The sequence below is a fragment of the Geotrypetes seraphini genome, chromosome 1 (genome assembly GCF_902459505.1).
Source record: "Geotrypetes seraphini chromosome 1, aGeoSer1.1, whole genome shotgun sequence".
NCBI lineage: Eukaryota > Metazoa > Chordata > Amphibia > Gymnophiona > Dermophiidae > Geotrypetes > Geotrypetes seraphini.
In genome coordinates this window covers 388,812,509-388,832,623 of record NC_047084.1, presented here as the reverse complement: position 1 = coordinate 388,832,623, position 20,115 = coordinate 388,812,509, and the positions used below count along the sequence as shown (strand labels likewise).

The window sequence follows — 20,115 nt, the reverse complement described above, 5'->3', positions numbered from 1 at the left end:
TCCCCCTCCCCTCCTGAGTCCACCTGAATCTCACGTAACTGTGATACATACACTGTAATCTATTATCCTTATAATATCGTTATTTTTCGTTGTTATTTTCTAAAACATGTGGCCTATTCCAAACAGGTCCGCTCAGACATTACCTACCAAAATGTACATCTTATACTCTTGCTAAGCAAATTGTATTTCAATATTCTTGATTTCTTACAGTCTATGCTATCTATACTTCATATGTATATCTGCATATTGTGTTTCGCTGAATGTCCAGCTCTCTTGATTGTAAACCGCCTAGAAGTCGCAAGATTCTGGCGGTATAGAAGAATAAAGTTATTATTATTAAATGGCATCTGCACCTCAGCGCAGCTGCCGTACTTATTCCGAAGCAGAGTCGACAGCCGCACTGAAGTGCAGGAAGGTCCCGCAATGACTGCGTTTGCTGCCTCTGCCTCCGGAAGATGTAAGTGACATCAGAAGGGGTGGACCGGCTGCTGCAATCATTGCGTAACCTTGCCACAACTCCCTGCGTCTGCCGGCCCACCCCCTCCGATGTCAGTTACATCTTCCAGAGGCAGAGACACCAGAAGCAGTCATCGTGGGACCTTGATGGTTTGGAGGGAGAAAAGAGCATAGAAGGATGATGGAGGGAGAAAAAGGGGGCAGATGCTGATGGAATTGGTGTGCAGGGAAAGGAGAGAGAGACATAAGGGGGAAGGATACTGGATGGAATTGGGTTGGAAGGAAAGAAAAGGGGCAAATGCTGATGGAAGTGGGGGGAAGGGAGAGGAGAGAGTGAAATGCCAGACCATGGGGGTGTGGGAGAGGGAAGGGAAGAAGAGAGAGATGCCAGACCATTGGAGGAGGGAAGGGAAGAAGATGGATGCCAGACCAATGGGGGTGAAGGGAGAGATGGAAGTGGGAGGCATAAAGTTTTTGGAAGGGGAATATTAAGGAGAGAAGATGCCATATAGAAGGGGCAGAGAGAGGGTAGACAATGGATGAAAGGGTGACAAGACTATGAAGAAAGCAGAAACCAGAGAAGACAAGGTCAATAGGGTGGGTCAATAGGGTGGGCAGACTTGATGGGCTGTGGCCCTTTTCTGCTGTCATTTTCTATGTTGTTTTTTTTTTTTTTTTTTATTCTAAGGTAAAAAAAAATTCTATTTATTTATTTTTCGCTGTTTCTGTAGTGTTGCATTGTATGCAGAGTCCAGCTTCTTGGTGGTTCAATTTAACCTTTGTCTGTGTTTTTCTATTTTATACCCCCTTTTACAAAACTGTAGAGTGTTTTGTAGCCTCAGCCATGGTGGTAATTGCTCAGAATTCTATGAGAGTCTGAGCTGTTACCACCATGGCTAAAAACCACATTACAGTTTTGTAAAAGGGAGAGGGGTTAGTTTGTGATTACATATTCCATACTAGGCAAAGGTGTTTTCTGTGTTCTGTGTGTTCGAAAGACATATTTTTTAGTTAGGATTGACTGTGTAGGATTGATCTGTACTAGTCTGGCTTGTTTAGTTTTACAATGGGTGTATTGATGTACACTTCTCCCTCCGGATTCGCGGAGGAAAGGGGCAGAGCCGGACCGCGAATGGTGAAATACCGCGAATATCTTCTGGTCTGGCTCTGACCTACCCCCTCCTTCCTCCGGCCTTCCCGCCGGCATCCCGGCCTTACCTGGTGGTCTAGCGGGCTTTCGGGGCAGGAGCGATTTTCCTACGCTCCTGCCCCGTGCAGATCGCCAATAGGAAATAGCTGCCGTGAGTTCCCGTAGTCTCTCGAGACTACGACGGGAACTCCCCACAGCCATTTCCTATTGGCGATCTAAACAGGGCAGGAGCGTAAGAAGATCTCTCCTGCCCCAGAAGCCCGCTAGACCACCAGGTAAGGCCGGGACGCCGGGGGGAAGGCTAAATTGTGGGGTTTTTTTCTTTTTTTCCCCCTCCCCAAAAAATCACGAATATGTGAAATCGCGATTGCCGAAAACTCGAATGGGGAGGGGGAAGTGTACTGCTCACTGCAATATGTAAGATGCTGCCTTTTCCTAGGTACACTCTTGTGTGATGTGTGGATTGTTACTAAAAATCATGCTTTTCATACAGATGGGGGGGTGTCAAAAAAATGATGGGCCTCGGGTGTCACATATGCTAGGTACACCACTGCCTTCATAGTTTATATCTAATCCACAAACCTGCTTTTAGGACCTACAGGGAATGTATCCCTCTGATTCCTGACAATTTCACTTCTCATGTTATCTTATCCATTCTTTTTATTATACAACTGCCCAGATAAGCATCAGTCTTTGACGTGATTGGACCTTGAAAACTAATGGCAACAGTGTTCTCCCCAGAAATTTTTTCCAGCCATGAAAAACATTTGCTCCGTTTAGTGTGCCAGAGTTAAAGTTTGAGAGATGCTGCTCTATACCATTTGAAAGAGGGCAAATATCTAATTATTCACTTCTAGAATTGGATACTTAATAAAAAATTATGGAACAAGTGTCAAACCTTAAGAAAGGCAGTCATATTGAGCATTGGAAAATAACTAATAATAATTAACTAATATAAATAGTACACATTTAGGGCTCCTTTTACTAAGCTGCAATAGCGGTTTTACCGCGCGCTTAGCGCGCGCAGAATTTCCGCACTCACTAGATGCTAACGCCAGCATTGAGCTGGCATTAGTTCTAGCCATGTAGCGTGGCAATTCTGCGCGTGCTAAAAAAAGCTATTGCAGCTTAGTAAAAGGAGCCCTTAATTTTCCCCACCCGGCTACTTTTTCATGCCACCCGGCTGGAAAAAATTTCTGGGGAGAACTGTTATAGGGCAGAACAGAAGTGTAATGTTGGGGAGTTTCCCATATTCCTCCTTCCGGTTATATATTTCATTACAGTGATGCTTGACTGGTTTTGTGCATACTGAGGGGAAAGTAGGCATAGTTGAAAAGATGACTGACAATTCTGTAAGCAGCTTGTGGGTTCAGATGGATAAACCCTAGTTTGTGTTCAGGACTACTAGACACATCTATAAGAAAGGTTATTGAGCTAAGAGAAACGGATCTTGTTCGTTTCTCTAAGAACCTAATTTTTCTTTAGTAATAGCTGTGGATTTGTTTGTAAAATTGATATTTAGCTTGTTTCACAGGTAACACACATGAAAGTCTGGGTGAAGAGCTTGATTCTTGTACTGATTTCTCTCTTTTTCAGGTAATCTTTGCAGAGCTGTTTCAGCTTCCCGTGCCTCCACATATTGATGTCATGTATACAACACTTCTGATTGAGCTTTGTAAACTTCAACCTGGGTCTCTACCACAAGTTGTATCTTTTTAGTTATATTTCATAGTGTGTGTATTAGTTTTGGTATCAGCCCCTTCATAACTATTTTGCTACGCTGTGCTTCAGTAGATTTGCAAGTTGTAGGGAAGTTAGAATCCAAAATGTGATCATAGTCTAAAAAAATGATGTGCCTACCTATATTTGTTTGTTAAAGCAGTGCTTATATATTCTAATGTTGCACAGTATAAGCTTACTGTTGAATCAAAAATGCTGAAAAGATGATAAAACATGTCTACCTCAATACAATGTAAGTACACATTTCCCATCTTTTTGTGTATGTCTTTTTGGGCACAAATATTTAATGAAATAGTTGTTCTTTCAAGGTGAGCAGAGAGAATTTTTTTTATCTCTGACAATTGATCATCTGTTTATATAGAGTGGTATTTTAGAAAGGATATTGAGTCAGAATGCATGCTCAAAATACATATGAGATGGATGCCCATGTACTGGAATCATCCAGTATGAACATTCATTTTTGAAATTGAAACTAGAGGTCTGCACGGGAACGGGGATCGCGGGGATCCCGCGGGTCCCGCGGGGATCCCGCGGGTTCCCCCCCTGGCCCACGGGACTCCCACGGGGACGCCCCCTGGCCCACGGGACTCCCACGGGGATGCCCCCCTGACCCACGGGACTCCCACGGGGACGCCCCCTTGCCCACGGGACTCCCACGGGGATGAAAACAACCTACCTAAATTCTGGCGATGCAAGCATGCAGCTTAAGCTTACAAGTCTGGCGTCGCGTCGGGAAATAGCCATGTTGAGCAGTGAGCTCAGCACGTACACAGATGAAAGCCTTGCTTGCTGATTGGTCCGGCGGCCCCGCCCCACCGTGCCGCCGGACCAATCAGCAAGCAAGGCTTTCATCTGTGTACGTGCTGAGCTCACTGCTCAGCATGGCTATTTCCCGACGCGGGCATTAGGCTGTTTTTTTGTCATTTCGGGTGGGGGATGGCAGCGGCAGCAGCAGCCTGAAAAAGAAATCATCCTGGCCGGGTTCGGTGTCATGCTCCGGAGCTTCTACAGCCTTCCTATCTCCCTCTCCCTTCCCCTGCTCCGCGGCTCTCTTCGGCAACTCAGCAGCAGCTTCTGACGTCGGGGCCTACCCTCTGCGAGTCCCGCTTGTTTCAACTTCCTTTTTCCACAAAGGTGGGACTCGTAGAGGGAAGGCCTCGATGTCGGCAGCTTGTCTTGATCACCGCTGCTGACGAGTTGCTGAAGAGAGCCGCGGAGCAGGGGGGTGTTGCCAGGTGCAGGTAGAAGGGAGAGGGCCAGATGCAGGACTCGTGGGTGAGGGAGGAGAAGAGAGAGGGGAGGGAAACAAAAGGAAATATTTCATACTGGGCTGGGCCGGAGTGGAGGGAGGGTGGAAAGATTCTGGCTACAGGGTGCAGTAACAAAGGAAAAGGGGGGAAAGCTGAAAATGGAGATAGTGACACAAAGAAGAGAAAGGGTAAGCAGGACCTTCTGAATAAGGATAGAGATACAGAGGGGACATGAAGAGGAGGTGAAATAGAGACATAGAAGTAATGCTGAAAAAGTGTGTGTGGGGGGGGGAGATAAAGACATTGAAAGGGCAAATGGTGAATATGGGGTAAAGACAAGGACAGAGACAAATGAAGATTCTGAAAAAGTGGTGAGATACGGATATAGGTGAGATGGACACAAAGAAGGGTGATGCTGGAAAATAGGTGGAATGGTAATTCTGACAGACACAGAAGGGAAATGCTGGATCAAGGAGAGATGGGGCTCAGGCTGGATGGAATGAGGAGAAATGCCTTGTTGGCCCGGAACTTCCTCTCCTACGTCAGAATTGACGTCAGGGAGCGGAATGCTGGTCAGCGCGACGCTTCTGCAGGGAAAGCTTGGGACAGCGGTGGCTTGGGGACTATTCCCCGATGGCGGTGGCAGCAAACCGAGTGGCTTGGGGGAGGGCACGGAGAAAGAAAGAAAGGGGGCAGACAGAGAGACAGAAAGAAGGGGGAACAGGGAGACAGAAAGAAAAAGTTGGGGGAGAGAATGAGGTCTGGAGGAGAGGAAACATACAGGAGGCTGAAAGAAAGGAAGAAAGATTGGATGCACTGTCAGAAGAAGAAAGTGCAACCAGAGACTCATGAAATCACCAAACAGCAAAGATAGGAAAAATGATTTTATTTTCAATTTAGTGATCAAAATGTGTCTGTTTTGAGAATTTATATCTGCTGTCTATATTTTGCACTATGGCTCCCTTTTACTAAACCGCAATATTGTTTTTTAGCGCAGGGAACCTATGAGCATTGAGAGCAGCGCGAGGCATTCAGCGTAACTCCCTGTGCTAAAACCTACTATTGTGGTTTAGTAAAAAGGGAGGGGGTGTATTTGTCTATTTTTGTATTTTGTTACCGAGGTGACATTGCATAGAGTCATCTGCCTTGGGAAATGTATATGGCAGATATCTTTGTTTTGTGTTCAAAAGAAAAGGAAATGCATTTCTGGTTTTATTTCTACAGTGTTGAAGTACTTGTTGGCCCTTGCTGTGACTGGTGGGGATCCCCAAGCACCGCCAGCAGAGGACCTCCTCTAGAGATGGTCAGAACTCCCCTCCACCAAGCGCAGCAGTCGCTGGCAGCATCCATGAGCCACTGAGGTGCCAGCATCTGTGACTCAGGGACGCTACTGCTGCCTGCCAAGCTTGGCAAAAGGGACCCCAGGCCAACTGCAAAGGAAGTCCTCAGCTGACAGTTTGTGGGTTCTCATCAGCTGAGTATTTATATTTTATATTTACATTAGAGGTTCTGGTAGAAACCCATTTACAAAGTATGTATTCTTCCCAATTAATATTTCCAAATTAATAGTCTCTTTGCTTATTTGTAAATGGGTCTCTACCAGAGCCTTTAATTCAGTAGCATAATTAAATAAAATAACTATTTCTGAAGTTTATAGGGAAGGATGGTGACGGAGGGGATTCCTCGCGGGGACGGGTGGGGACGGAGGGGATTCCTCGCGGGGACGGGTGGGGACGGAGGGGATTCTTCGCGGGGGACGGGTGGGGACGGAGGGATTCCTCACGGGGACGGGTGGGGACGGAGGGATTCCTCACGGGGATGGGTGGGGATGGGTGGGATTTTGGCGGGGACGGGTGGGGACGGGTGGGATTTCTGTCCCCGCGCAACTCTCTAATTGAAACAGCCAAATTACGAATGGGGAAAACGAGTGATATGGATGTCTACATGGTCAATGTTCCTCTGCTGCAACAGAAGACATCAATGCTGTGCAGAAGAGTAGCCTAATAGTTAGAGTAGTGGGTTGAGAATTTTGGGACCCACTTCAGCAGTATGTGATATATTTTTTTTTAAATTGTGAACCCTCCAGATATAGATAAATACCCTGGGTCCCTTGGTTATCACAGGACAAGCAGGCAGGTATTCTCACTAATGGGTGACGTGATCCAACGGAGCCCCGATGCGGACGCTTCTTTGAAGAAAAACTCGAAGTTTTGAGTCGCCCGCGCATGCGCGAATGTCTTCCCGCCCAGACCAGGGCGCGCCTCCTCAGTTCTTACTTTTCCATGGAGCCGAGAAGTTCGTTTTCGACCCTCTGCGCAAAGTTTTTTTCACTTGTGCCTTCTAAGTCCGCGGTTTTGGTTTTATTTGATCCTAATCGCTGACTCTCGTCGTGTTTTATTGTTTAAAAAAAAAATTCATCGTTCCGTTCGACCGGGCAGGTCACGTGGCTGCAGCCCCGCGGCTTCGATCTTGCGGCGGAGCTTTTTCAGCCTATCTCCCGGCCTATCACTGGTTTTAAAAAGTGTGACAAGTGCCAGCGCGCTATTTTGCTAACGGACCCTTATTGACGCTGTGTTCGGTGTCTCAGGCCGGAACATCTTCCAAAATTGTGCCGGTCTTGCTCCACACTCACCGCACATGCTTTCAAGCGCCGTTGCGTCCTGTGGGAATCGCTGTTCATGGAGTCCTCGACGGAGCCATCGACCACGAAGGGACCTTTGCCTTCGACATCATCCGCAACTCCACAGCCAACCACCTCTGCGGAGCCGAGTCTTATCAAGCCCGCCTCGTTTGTCCCGGCTCAGACTCCGGCGCCTGCTGCAATGCCTTCCTCAACCTCCTCAGGTCAGGTAGCCCAGCAGCCCATTCCCCCAGTAGTGTTAAAAGTGCCCAAAGCCAAGTCCAAGCACTCACACACTGCTCCGAGGGTACGCAAGGCCCATGCAGGTGGTCCCATTTCAGATGCGGATCCATCCTTGCCGGCCTCGTTCCAGACCATGTTACAGCTCAATTCATTGAGCTCTTTACCATGATGGGGCCTCAGCTTCTTTTCCAAATCCAGCCTGGGCACGTGGAGGCCTCCCGCGGGGTTGAGCCCTCTCCAGTGCTGCAGCGGGGAACACACTCTCAACAGGGAGAAGAGTCTCTTTGAGTGTCTGGTCTGGCAACAACGCATGCATCGCAAGGAGCAGAGTCTTTGCCCATGCCTCCATTGGAACCGATACACTCGATGCAAGGAGCAGAGTCCTTGCAAGTGCCTCCGTTGGAGCCGATTCACTCGATGCAAGGAGCAGAGTCTTTGCGAGTGCCTCCATTGGAGCCGATTCCATCAATGCAAGGAGCAGAGTCTTTGCAAATGCCTCCATTGGAGCCAATCACCCCGATGGGGTTCGAGCCTCTACGGCAACCACCGCTGCTTCAATCGACCGCTTCCAGCCCCATCCCCAACCTCCAGGACAGGCTTGCCAATGTTCCATGCGCCGGCTCTGACCTCTTTGATGAATCCATCGAGGCGGTAACCAAGAAGCTTTCGGACCATGAGAAGTCCTTCCAGTCCATCCTGCGTCCGAAGCCCAGGCCTGCTCTTCCTCGTCAATCACGCCCACCGTTGATCTATCAGCGGCGTTACCCCCCGAAACAGGCTCCCCCATCCGACAGCCTGTGAAGAGGTAGCACCCACAGAAACATCAGCAAAAGCCTCAAGCATCTGCTGTCCCTAAGGCTCCTCAGCCCTTTTGACTGTCTCAAAGAGAGCATAACCTCTGTTGTTCTGGCATTTTCAGTGATTCCACCTATTGGAGGTCGCATCCATCATTTTTTCCATCGATGGATGTCTATCACCACCAACCTCTGGGTTCTCTCCATCGTCAAGGAGGGATACTCCCTTCCATTCCACCAGGTCCTTCCGGAACATCCTCCAAGAGAGTATCCTTCCAACTTGACACAGACCGCCCTTCTTCTTCAGGAAGCCCAGGCTTTGCTGCAGCTTGGGGCTGTCGAGCTGGTCCCTCGGGACCAACAGAACAAGGGGTTTTACTCCCGGTACTTCCTTGTTCCAAAGAAGATGGGCTATCTGCGACCCATCTTGGACCTCAGGATGCTCAACAAATTTCTGGTCAAAGAAAAGTTTCGCATGTTGACCCTAGCATCCCTGTACCCCCTCATCGAGCAGAACAATTGGTTATGCTCTCTGGATCTGAAGGAGGCCTTCACTCACATCCCCATTCATCCGGCCTCCCGCCAATTTCTCAGATTCCGGGTGGGAAATCTTCATCTGCAATACCAAGTGCTCCCCTTCGGCTTGGCCTCATTCCCCAGAGTCTTCACCAAGTGCCTCGTAGTGGTAGCCGCTGCACTCAGGAACCACGGCCTCCAGGTGTTCCCTTACCTGGACAACTGGCTCATCAAGGATTCCACATCTCAAGGAGTCACCCTCGCGACTCTGAAGACAATTTGGTTACTACAACATCTGGGTTTCGAGATAAACTTTCCAAAATCCCATCTACAGCCTTCCCAGACTCTCCCCTTCATCAGGGCGATTCTGGATACTACCCCACTCCGAGCATTCCTCCCTTCGCCACGCATGGAGGCTCTGCTTCATCTCTGCCACTCAGTGTCCTCTCACCCGTCCATCCCGGCGAGACAGATGATGGTCTTGCTAGGCCACATGGCCTCTACAGTACACGTGATTCCGTTTGCCAGACTTCACCTCAGGACTCCTCAGTGGACCCTGGCGTCTCAGTGGTCCCAGACGTCCAACCCTCTGACTCAACATATCCAGGTCACTCCTGCTCTGCAACAGTCTCTTCGCTGGTGGATGTTATCCTCCAATCTCTCTAGAGGTTTGTTATTCCAAACCCCCCGCCATCAGAAAGTCCTCACGACCGACTCGTCGACTTATGCCTGGGGGGCTCATCTGGACGGCCTCCGCACCCAGGGTTACTGGACCAGCGCAGACCGCCAGTGCCACATCAATCTCCTGGAACTCAGGGCGATCTTCAACGCTCTCCAGACCTTTCAACACCTCCTTCGCAACTAGGTTGTCCTCATTCGCACAGACAACCAGGATCGGCCTCCCTCTGCCAGGAAGCTCTGAAGGTGTGGGAGTGGGCGACTCGCAACAACAGCTTCCTCAGAGCGGTCTACATTCAGGGGGCAGACAATGCCTTAGCAGACAACTTGAGCCGTCTCCTGCTACCTCACGAGTGGACTCTCAACTCCACGCCCCTTCATCACGTCTTCTCCCTGTGGGGTACGCCTCAGATAGACCTCTTTGCAGCCCCCCACAACTCCAAACTGCCTCACTTCTGCTCCAGGATCTACACCCCTCAGCGCCTCGAGGCAGATGCATTCCTCCTGGACTGGACGAATCGCTTTCTATATGCGTTTCCTCCATTTCCTTTCATTCAAAAGACTCTGGTCAAGCTGAAGTCAGACCATGCCACCATGATCCTGATTGCCCCACGGTGGCCCAGACAACCTTGGTACTCCCTTCTACTCCAACTCAGCAGCAGGGAGCCATACCTCCTGCCAGTTTTTCCATCTCTGCTTACACAGAATCAGAGATCTCTACTTCACCCCAACCTGCAGTCTCTACACATGACAGCTTGGTTCCTCTCAACGTGACCCCTCTACAGTTTTCCCAATAAGTGAGGGATGTCCTAGAAGCTTCACGGAAGCCCGCTACTAGACAATGCTACCACCAGAAATGGACTAGATTCTCTGTTTGGTGTGTCTCTCTGCGCCAGAAGCCTCAACACTCCTCGTTGTCTTCGGTTTTGGACTATCTTTTGCACCTGTCTCATTCTGGCCTCAAGTCTTCCTCGATACGAGTCCATCTCAGTGCAATCACTGCTTTCCATCAGCCTCTTCAAGGGAAACCTCTATCTGCTCATCCTGTGGTTTTCAGATTCATGAAAGGACTGTTCCATGTCAATCCTCCCCTCAAACCGCCTCCAGTGGTTTGGGACCTCAATATTGTTCTTTCACAACTTATGAAGCCTCCATTTGAGCCTCTTCACAAGGCTCACCTGAAGTATCTCACTTGGAAAGTGGTGTTTCTCATTGGCCTCACTTCTACCCGAAGAGTCAGTGAGCTACAAGCCTTGGTTGCGGACCCACCTTTTACAGTATTTCATCATGACAAGGTGGTTCTCCGCACGCACCCGAAATTCCTTCCTAAAGTTGTCTCAGAATTTCATCTCAACCAATCCATTGTGTTTCCAGTGTTCTTTCCGAAGCCACATTCTCACCCTGGAGAATCTGCCCTGCATACTCTGGACTGTAAGCGTGCTTTAGCCTTCTACCTAGAACGCACCAAGACTCACAGAACTGCTCCTCAACTTTTCATCTACTTTGATCCGAACAAGTTGGGACGCCCTGTTTCCAAGCGCACCATCTCTAACTGGATGGCGGCTTGCATCTCACTCTGCTATGCCCAGGCTGGATTGCCCGTTGACAAGAAAATCACAGCCCATAAGGTCAGAGCGATGGCAGCTTCTGTAGCCTTCCTAAGATCTACGCCAATTGAGGAAATTTGTAAAGCTGCCATTTAGTCCTCGGTTCATACCTTCACTTCACACTACTGTCTGAATACCTTCTCTAGACGGGATGGACAGTTTGGCCAAACTGTATTGCAAAATTTATTCTCCTAAGTTGCCAACTCTCCCACTCTGGTTAGCTTGGAGGTCACCCATTAGTGAGAATACCTGCCTGCTTGTCCTGGGATAAAGCAATGTTACTTACCGTAACAGTTGTTATCTAGAGACAGCAGGCAGCTATTCTCACGTCCCACCCATCTCCCCTGGGTTGGCTTCTCTGCTAGCTATCTGAACTGAGGAGACATGCCCTGGTCTGGGCGGGAAGGCACTCGCGCATGCGCGGTGCGGGTGACTCGAAACTTCGAGTTTTTCTTCAAAGAAGCGTCCGCTTCAGGGCTCCTTGGATTACGTCACCCATTAGTGAGAATAGCTGCCTGCTGTCCCTGGATAACAACTGTTACGGTAAGTTACATTGCTTTCTCAGTCCACTGTATTATCCATTAGGCTACTTCTCAGATCTTCATGCTGCTCTGTTAAAGTCCATAGTAGCCGAAGCTGTCATGGTCTGGTGTCCCTTTCTGGTATAATGTGCAGGGGAGAGGGAGGCTGACAGCAACCACTGGGGAGATTAAGGAGGTGTGCCTTCATCTATCCAGTAGACATACTCAATCAGAGCACCTTTCTGTGATCTGGAAATGACAAGTGCCAAATAGCGATGTCCCTTCCCCTTACTATGATCAGAGTTAAACATCCATATTTTGGGCTTTTCCCTAGTCCCATCCAAGACACCCTCTCCATGCCATATGGATGTACTGCAGAGTTAAGTCCATATCCTGCCTTTGTAAAACTAGGGATTTTGACATCCATGCAATGGATGTCTAAAACAAAAATAAATCTTCTAAAATAAGTCATAGTGTCCTAGAGCTGAATTATGTGCATATTCTTTCGATAAATAGGATGAATCTGGTGCACAAATACTTGACATTTGATGGCATACCTTCATGGATAGTTCTGTGAAGACACTACTTTGAATTCCACTAGGTTTCTTTTCATGGCTTTGCTTTCTCAATCAACAATCTGGTTTTTGTAGCACTTTAGACACCTCAATCTCTCAGCATGCAAACATGGAGGTGGACTTAGAATGCTAAGGCAGGACGGGGTGCACAGCTCTTCTGAACTTCTTCTGTGTTAGGAGGCATCTGTATCATCAAATAGCTGCTGTATCAAATCCGTGCAGACATATGTAGCACTATAGACACCTCAATCTCTCAGCATGCAAACATAGAGGCGGACTTAGAATGCTAAGGCAGGACGGGGCGCACAGCTCTTCTGAACTTCTTTTGTGTTAGGAGGCATCTGTATCATCCAATAGCTGCTGTATCTGTGCAGATATATGTAACACTATAGACACCTCGAACTCTCAGCCCCCCTGTTTAACATATTTTCATTGTACAGTAAGACCAATATATACCAGCTCCTGCCGAACCTCAAGGCTCTTACCACCAGAGAAGACCTAAAGCAGGATTTGTGGTCCGATATCCAGTCTGCATGCAACTTAAAATCATTGCCAGTAAAGGATTCCACCCCGCTTAATACGTCCGCTGAACAAATTCATTCAGGGTGCTGTATACATTGACCTGAGGATTAATTTTGAGGATCCATTGAAGTTACAGGAGTTTTTGGAACACTACGTAAGAAATTGTTACAATTAACTGTTACAATTATGTTCTCAAGATTCTTTCCCTTAACGAACGCAACAAATAAAGAATCTTACCGCTTCAGCTTTTCACTCATCTTTATCAGAATGTTGAGCCAATTCAAATTTTAACTGTATCATTTCCAAACGAAAGAGCTCTAACATTGTGCTTTATATAATCCTTTTATCAAATTTTCAAATCAATTAAAATAAATAAAAGGAAACAAAAAATATATATATATAATCACCAGGAATTGCCATTATGTAGACAAAGGAAGCTCACATTGATCCAAAAACTCTTTCAACTTTACTGAGTCATCACGGATTTGATACAGCAGCTTTTGGATGATACAGATGCCTCCTAACATAGAAGAAGTTTAGAAGAGCTGTGCACCCCGTCTGGGGTTAACATTTTAAGACCGCCTCCATGTTTGCATACTGAGATTTCCTGGAGGATGAGAGGATATGAATGTTGACAATAGGATTCGGCAATGCAGTAATTTGGATTTTTGGAAAATAACTTGAACATGATTGAGTTACGTGCGGTTATGTATAAGATAGAAAATGACTAAGCTTAAGAATAGATTTTATCAAGAGCGTGTGAAAGGAGTTAGAAATGCGTAAAGGAGTGTTCTTGCTGAAATGGCGACATCGTAAAGGAGCGAGAAGATGGAAAGAATGCTGGTTATTGATATTGTCTCAAGATCCTTGTTTTGGCCTTTAGATTATATTACTTTGTTGGGATGAGGGGTTAATTTAGAAGGAAAGAATAAATATTTGCTTTTGTTTTTTCTTTGTTCTCATATATCTGTTTGTTTTGTTTTAAAGGGAAAATGCATCCTTCCTGTTTATGAAGTAATTATTATTAACTCTGCCTGAAATCAATCTCTGATCGATTATTTTTGGCATTAATTTATTGGAGTTTGAGTGGTATTTTAATTTAGTAATATATACTATAGGAAAAATTTTTATTTGGTTCCTTAACTATTCATAATAAATTAATAAAATGAAAGAATAGTTATTTTTGTGATTTAGAAATTTAATTTGAAAGATTATAATTTTATTTAATATAAATCAAAATAAATTTTGTGAATTCAATATATAGATTTTTAAACTTGTGGGATAAATAACAAGTATCAGTAATGTTTGATTTGGAATAATTAAATTATTTGCATAGAAATGTGGATTAACTAGTTCTAGTCTTAGAATTGCCAGTTTTATTAATTGAATTGGGGCTATGTATATGGGTAGGTATATATGTGTGTATGGAAAATTTTTATCTTACTATTTATGTCTAAGAGAAATATTTATGATGAGTAGTTTTTTCAAAATAATTGAATATTGGGCTAAATACTGTTTGTGGGCAACTCAAGGATTGAGAAATATTTTATGTGGTACTAATTAGCTCTGATGATATAAGATTTGTAGAAGAAAATCCTATCTATTCATTGATTATATGAATTTTTTGTAAAGGATATAATCTAATAAGGCTTATAAGAGTAATAAGGTGTAAGTTTATTGTATGCAAAGATTTTATATAATATGCCTATAATACATTATAAGTGTATATTTGGATTTTTAGAGGGCTTATATGATTATCAGTAAGTAACCTTCAATAGTAAACATTAAGAGAAAAAGAGGGGGGGAGGGGAAACAAAGAACAAAGGAATTAAAATTAAGTCATTCTTATATAAGAGGGGATTTACATTATAATATTGGATAGCTTATTATAATTACTAAAGATGTTTATGGATTTAGCCTGAAAGGAGTTTTTTGTCATTTGATCTTACATGTGCTTTTCCAAGTTTTCACTATTAATTTGGGTGGGTTGGGAGGGGAGTGGGATGGGGATTTGGTGGGAGGGTATTGGGAGGAGGTGGGGGGGATTAGTTTAAATTTTCAGAGTGGGGAAAATGATTATATAATAACTATTTTTTGGATATTTGTAGGTATTATGATTAAATATAATGGATTTTAACATTTTTTCATTAAACATTAATGGCCTCAACCATCTGATTAAAAGGAAAAAAACATTACTGTACTTAAAACAACAGAATGCGGATATTTGTTATATCCAAGAGACACATCTGTCTGCTGTAGAGTCTAAAAAATTGGAGGGTAATTGGGTGAAACATTGTTTCTGTGCCCCTGCGGTGGAGAAAAAGGTTGGAGTAGCTATTCTAGTTAACAAAAAATGCAAAGCATTGTTCAACATAATAGCTTCAGATCCCTTGGGAAGGTGGTTACATGTAGATATGAGTATGGGCAATAATACTGTGGCGCTTTTTAATGTATATGCCCCTAATTCGAGCCAAATTGAATTTTTTAAGACTCTGCAACAGTATTGCCACTGGCTGCTTCTAATTTAGTAGTGGCGGGGGATTTTAATGCTGTTATGGATCCTTTAATGGACAAAAAAACCTAATAAAATTATTAAGTCGTTATGTCTAGATAATTTTGTACAATCTTGTAATTTGAAAGATATATGGTGAATACTTCATTTTAATGAATGAGAATTTTCTTTTTGTTCCCATGTTCATAAATCTTTTTCAAGAATAGATTATATTTTTACAGGTTACACAAGCCTCCATAGATCCAATTATTTTGTCTGATCATGGTGGGGTGTGGACTGAATTTAATTTTATTGATCAAGATAGTAGTAGGCCTGTATGGAGATTTGATAATACATTGCTTGCGGATCCAAACATTTGTGAAGAATTTCAATTAAAAATTAATGAATATTTTCAAATTAACAATACGGAAGAAATTGCTATAGAAACCTTATGGGATGCTTTTAAGGCAACCATGAGAGGACAAATTATTTCATTTTCAGCATATGTTAAGAAACAAATAAAAAAGCAGTTTTCCATTTTGGATAAAGAAATTAAGACCTTGGAGTCAAAATTGATTGAAAAACAGGAACACTCAACGTTGCAAGATCTATTAAAAACTAAATGTAAGTACAATGAGATTTCTTCTAAATTGGTAAGGAATGATATTTTTTCTCAAAAAGCTTTGTATTATGGAAGCTCAAATAAGGCGGGAAGATTATTGGCAAATTATCTTAAGGGAAAAAAAAGGAAAACAAAAATAAATATAATTAAAGATGAAAAAGGAGATACATATTCTCAAATTGGACCTATTTTAAAACAATTTTTGAATTTCTATAAAGCCCTTTATTCTTCTGAGCCTTATTTAAATAGAGAAAAACATGGTTTAGAATTTTTTAAATTAATTGAGTAACCAAAAATTCCTGATCATTATAAAAAGAAGTCTAGAGGAGCCTATATCACTAAAAGAATTACAAACAGCATTGAAGTCTCTTAGAGATGGGACCGCTCCAAGTGGTGATGGTTTAACTGTAGAGTTCTATAAATTATTTCAAATTACCCTATTACCTTATTTATTAAATCTATATCAGGTTCAACTAACTAAAGGTTGTATTTCAGGTACTATGGCAGAATCGTTAACTATTGTTTTGCTGAAGCCAAATAAAGATCCTACATTGGTTTCAAATTGCAGGCCTATTTCTTTAATTAATGTAGATGGGAAATTATTGGCCAAACCTTTGGCTTTACGTTTTACCAAGGCTCTCCCTTATATAATTGGTATACGCCAAACAGGTTTTGTTGCTCAGAGACGCTCTTCAAATAACACCAGATGGGCTTTTCATATGTTGTATTTAACGAAAGCCATGAAAGATCCGGCCTTCTCTGTATCCTTGGATGCAGAGAAGGCCTTTGACAGGGTAGAGTGAACCTTCATGTATCAAGTAATGGATTGGTTTGGTATAGGTTCAGGATTTATACAAATGATCCAAACATTGTATAGCTCCCCTGTTGCTAGATTATATATTAATAATAATTTCTTGGAGAGTTTCAATTTGCAAAGGGGGGTTAGACAGGGATGTCCCTTGTCTCCTCTACTTTTTGATATAGTACTAGAACCCTTATTATTAACTGTTCAACAAGTGAAGGGGATACAGGGTATTCCGCATTATCCCAGGACAAGCAGGCATGATATTTTCACATGTGGGTGACGTCATCTACGGAGCCCCGATGCGGAAGCATTTTCAAGCAAACTTGATTGAAGATTTAAGTTTGCTCTGCTGCTCCACGCATGCGTGCCTTCCTGCTCCACTAGAGGGTGCATCCCCTCGTGGTCTCCAGTTGAAAATTTTCCGCTGAGCCTAGAAGTCGTGTTTTTTTCAGGCTCTGCCCCAACTGCCTTCTAGCACCGCGATTTTCTTGTTTTTCATCGTTTAAGTCGCTGTGCGCGAAATTTCTTTCTTCTTCAACTTGATTCCTGCTTCGTTTGACCGACCCGGAGGCTTCCGGGTCCCCATGGCCGCGCGGCTACTCGAGCCGCGGCCACTTTCGATTCTATGTCCCGGCCTTTGACCGGCTTTAAAAAGTGCACCCGGTGCGAGCGGCTTCTTTCCATCACAGACCCGCATCGACGGTGCATCCTCTGCCTGGGGCCGCTCATCCAACCGACTCCTGCCCCCAGTGCGCTACTTTCCAGAACCGGGCCCTCCGTCGAAGGAAAGCCCGCATGGCGGATCTTTTCGCCCCAGACCAACCTTCTACCTCGGCCTCGAGGTCGGCCCCGGCCTTGACCTCGGCCCCGAATACCTCGGCATCGCCTTGAGACTCGACCCCGAAGTCCTCGGGACAACAGAAAGCCTCGGCTCCGGGTAAGTCCCCTCTTCCCTCTTCAGGTTCTGTACCAGCGAAGAAACCAACCTCGGGGACACCGGCGACGCATGGCGGAAGCCCCATGCTTACAGCCCTGACGAAGCCCTCCAAGCCTTCGAGCCGTGCCTCCACCACACGGAAATACTCTGATACGAGTTCGCCCCCGGTGGAGTGCACCGAGGCAGGGGACATGCCTTCGATGCTGTCCGTGCCCGTCTTCCAGGACTTACTCCGAGCAATGATCTCGTCGGAGCTGTCCGCTGCAATGGCCCATCTACAACCGGCCTCTGCCTCGACCTCGACTCCGCATGTGCCAGACCAGCCTGAGCCTCGCGTCGAGCCACCTCGGGGAAAAGTGCGCAAACTTCGCCGCATCTCATCCTCCTCCGATTCCTTGCCGAGGCACCCGAGGCGCTCTCCCTCCACAGACCGCCACAGGGCAAAACGTCGGGCTAAACCAACAGAAACCTCGAACCGCCGTACCTCTAAGAAGGCCCGGGGTTCCCCCACTATACGATGCCGTTCACCTACACCTCGTACGGGACCGCTGAAGGTGGCAGAGTTATCACTCTCCAACCCATGCATCCTCCGAACTCCCCCTCGGACCGGAGCTCCGATCCGAGGTTTCGGGCTTTCTCCAAGGGAGTCCGGGTCGAGGTCACCGATTCGACATCGATCGGTACCCCTAACCCTGGCATCGTCCCCGAGGGACTCCTCGAGACGTCGGAGATCCACGACCCCGGAACACTTTCACAGTGCTTCCCCGGTCTCGGAGCTTGGATCGGAGCAGGAACCTCGCTACTTGAGGGAAGCCTCCCCTTCCTTCTCCACCCGACGGAGGTCTCGTTCACCGACCCCCCACGGGGCCTCGGGAACATCCCGACCATCCTTCTCACGCTTTGTCCAGGACATGGGCCACGCTTTGAATTTAGACCTCCAGTCCGACTCCAGATACTCTAAAGAGTACCTAGCGGAACTGGATATGCCATCACTACCCAGAGAGTCCCTTCGCTTACCACCTAACCCGATACTCCAACAGGCTCTCTTCAGGAACCTGGAGACCCCCTATATGGTCACAGCCGTGCCCTCCAAAATGGAGGCCAAGTACCGTACAGTACCCTTTCCGGGATTTGAACAACCACAGCTCTCCCACCAGTCGCTGTTAGTAGAATCCTCCTTAAAAAAGACTCACCCCTCCAGGGTCTCAGCGGCGGTCCCCCCAGGCCGAGAAGGCCGAACCCTAGACAAGTTCGGCAGGAGACTATATCAAAATGCGATGATGGCCTCTAGGGTGCAAAGCTACACTTTCACCTTCACATCCTACCTCAAACACCTCATTGGACTACTGAGAGCCTTTGAGACTGACCTACCTGCCTCCCGCCAAGGAGCCTTTAGCCTACTTTTGGAATCCCTCTCCAACCTACGCCTCCATCTTTTCCACGCGGCCTACGATGGCTTCGAACTCTCTTCCAGAGAGGCAGCCTTTGCTATCGCCATGCGCCGACTAGCTTGGCTACGCCTGGTCGACGTGGACCCCAACTTACAGGACCGGTTGGCTAACCTCCCCTGTGTGGGAAAAGAACTGTTCGATGACACTATCGAGGCGGCTACAAAACGCCTCTCCGAACACGAACGCTCGTTTGCCTCCCTCGTCCGACAAAAGCCCAAACCGCCCGCGTCCAGGCCATATAGGGCCCCTCCGCGCCGCTACCCACAAAAATCCACTCCTGCCTTCTCGCGGCCTCCACCCAGACGTCCGCAAGCCCACCACCGGGCCATGCCCAAATCCCAACCGCCCGCGACTACCAAACCATCCCCGTCCTTTTGACGGGATACGCGGAAGGGGGCGGGCCCAGTGTTCCCGCTAAGCTGCGCTGGTGTGCGCTGGCGCACAAAATATTAGGTCGCAGCGCACAAGTTTCTCGTCACAGCGCAGGACCGGCAAGATTGACTCATTTGAACTTCTGCAAGATCAGCATCGGAAGCGTGCGCTGGGCCGGAGAGATCTTGGGGAGCCTCCGACAGTGGCTTTCTCCCCTCTCTGCAGCTCTCCTTTACTTCCCAGCGCAGCGATTCACGAAGGCAGCCTCGGGGCTTTTGCTGAGTCGCGGCTGCCTCTGATGATGCAACTTCCTCTTTCCTCAGAGGCGGCGCGACACAACAAAGGACCCGAGGCTGCCTTCGTGAATCGCTGCGCTGGGAAGTAAGAAGAGCTGCTGGGAGGGGAGAAAACCACTATCAGTCTGGGAAGCTGCTGGGCAGGGGAAAAAAGGGACAGCTGCTACTGGAAAGGGAGAAGGAGAGATGCTTCTGGGAGGGGAGGAGGGAAAGGAATCTGGGAAGCTGCTGGGCCAGGAAAAAAAAGGGACAGCTGCTACTGGGGAGGGAGAAGGAGAAGGAGAGATGCATCTGGGAGGGGAGGAGGGAAAGGAATCTGGGAAGCTGCTGGGCCAGGAAAAAAAAGGACAGCTGCTACTGGAGAGGGAGAAGAAGGAGAGATGCTTCTGGGAGGGGAGGAGGGAAAGGAATCTGGGAAGCTGCTGGGCTAGGAAAAAAAGGGACAGCTGCTACTGGAGAGGGAGAAGGA

The 20,115-nt window shown here is 46.6% G+C and overlaps 1 protein-coding gene across 5 annotated transcripts in view; it reads left to right on the top strand.

The window, feature by feature from the left end:
* NCBP1 (nuclear cap binding protein subunit 1) overlaps positions 1 to 20,115 on the top strand; it is a 397,555-nt gene that overhangs the window by 200,866 nt on the left and 176,574 nt on the right. For all 5 annotated transcript variants that reach the window (XM_033917013.1, XM_033917021.1, XM_033917038.1 and 2 more), the window contains one exon: positions 3,203 to 3,313. In XM_033917013.1, the coding sequence (XP_033772904.1) occupies positions 3,203 to 3,313 (111 nt within the window). The remainder of the gene's footprint in view (positions 1 to 3,202; positions 3,314 to 20,115) is intronic.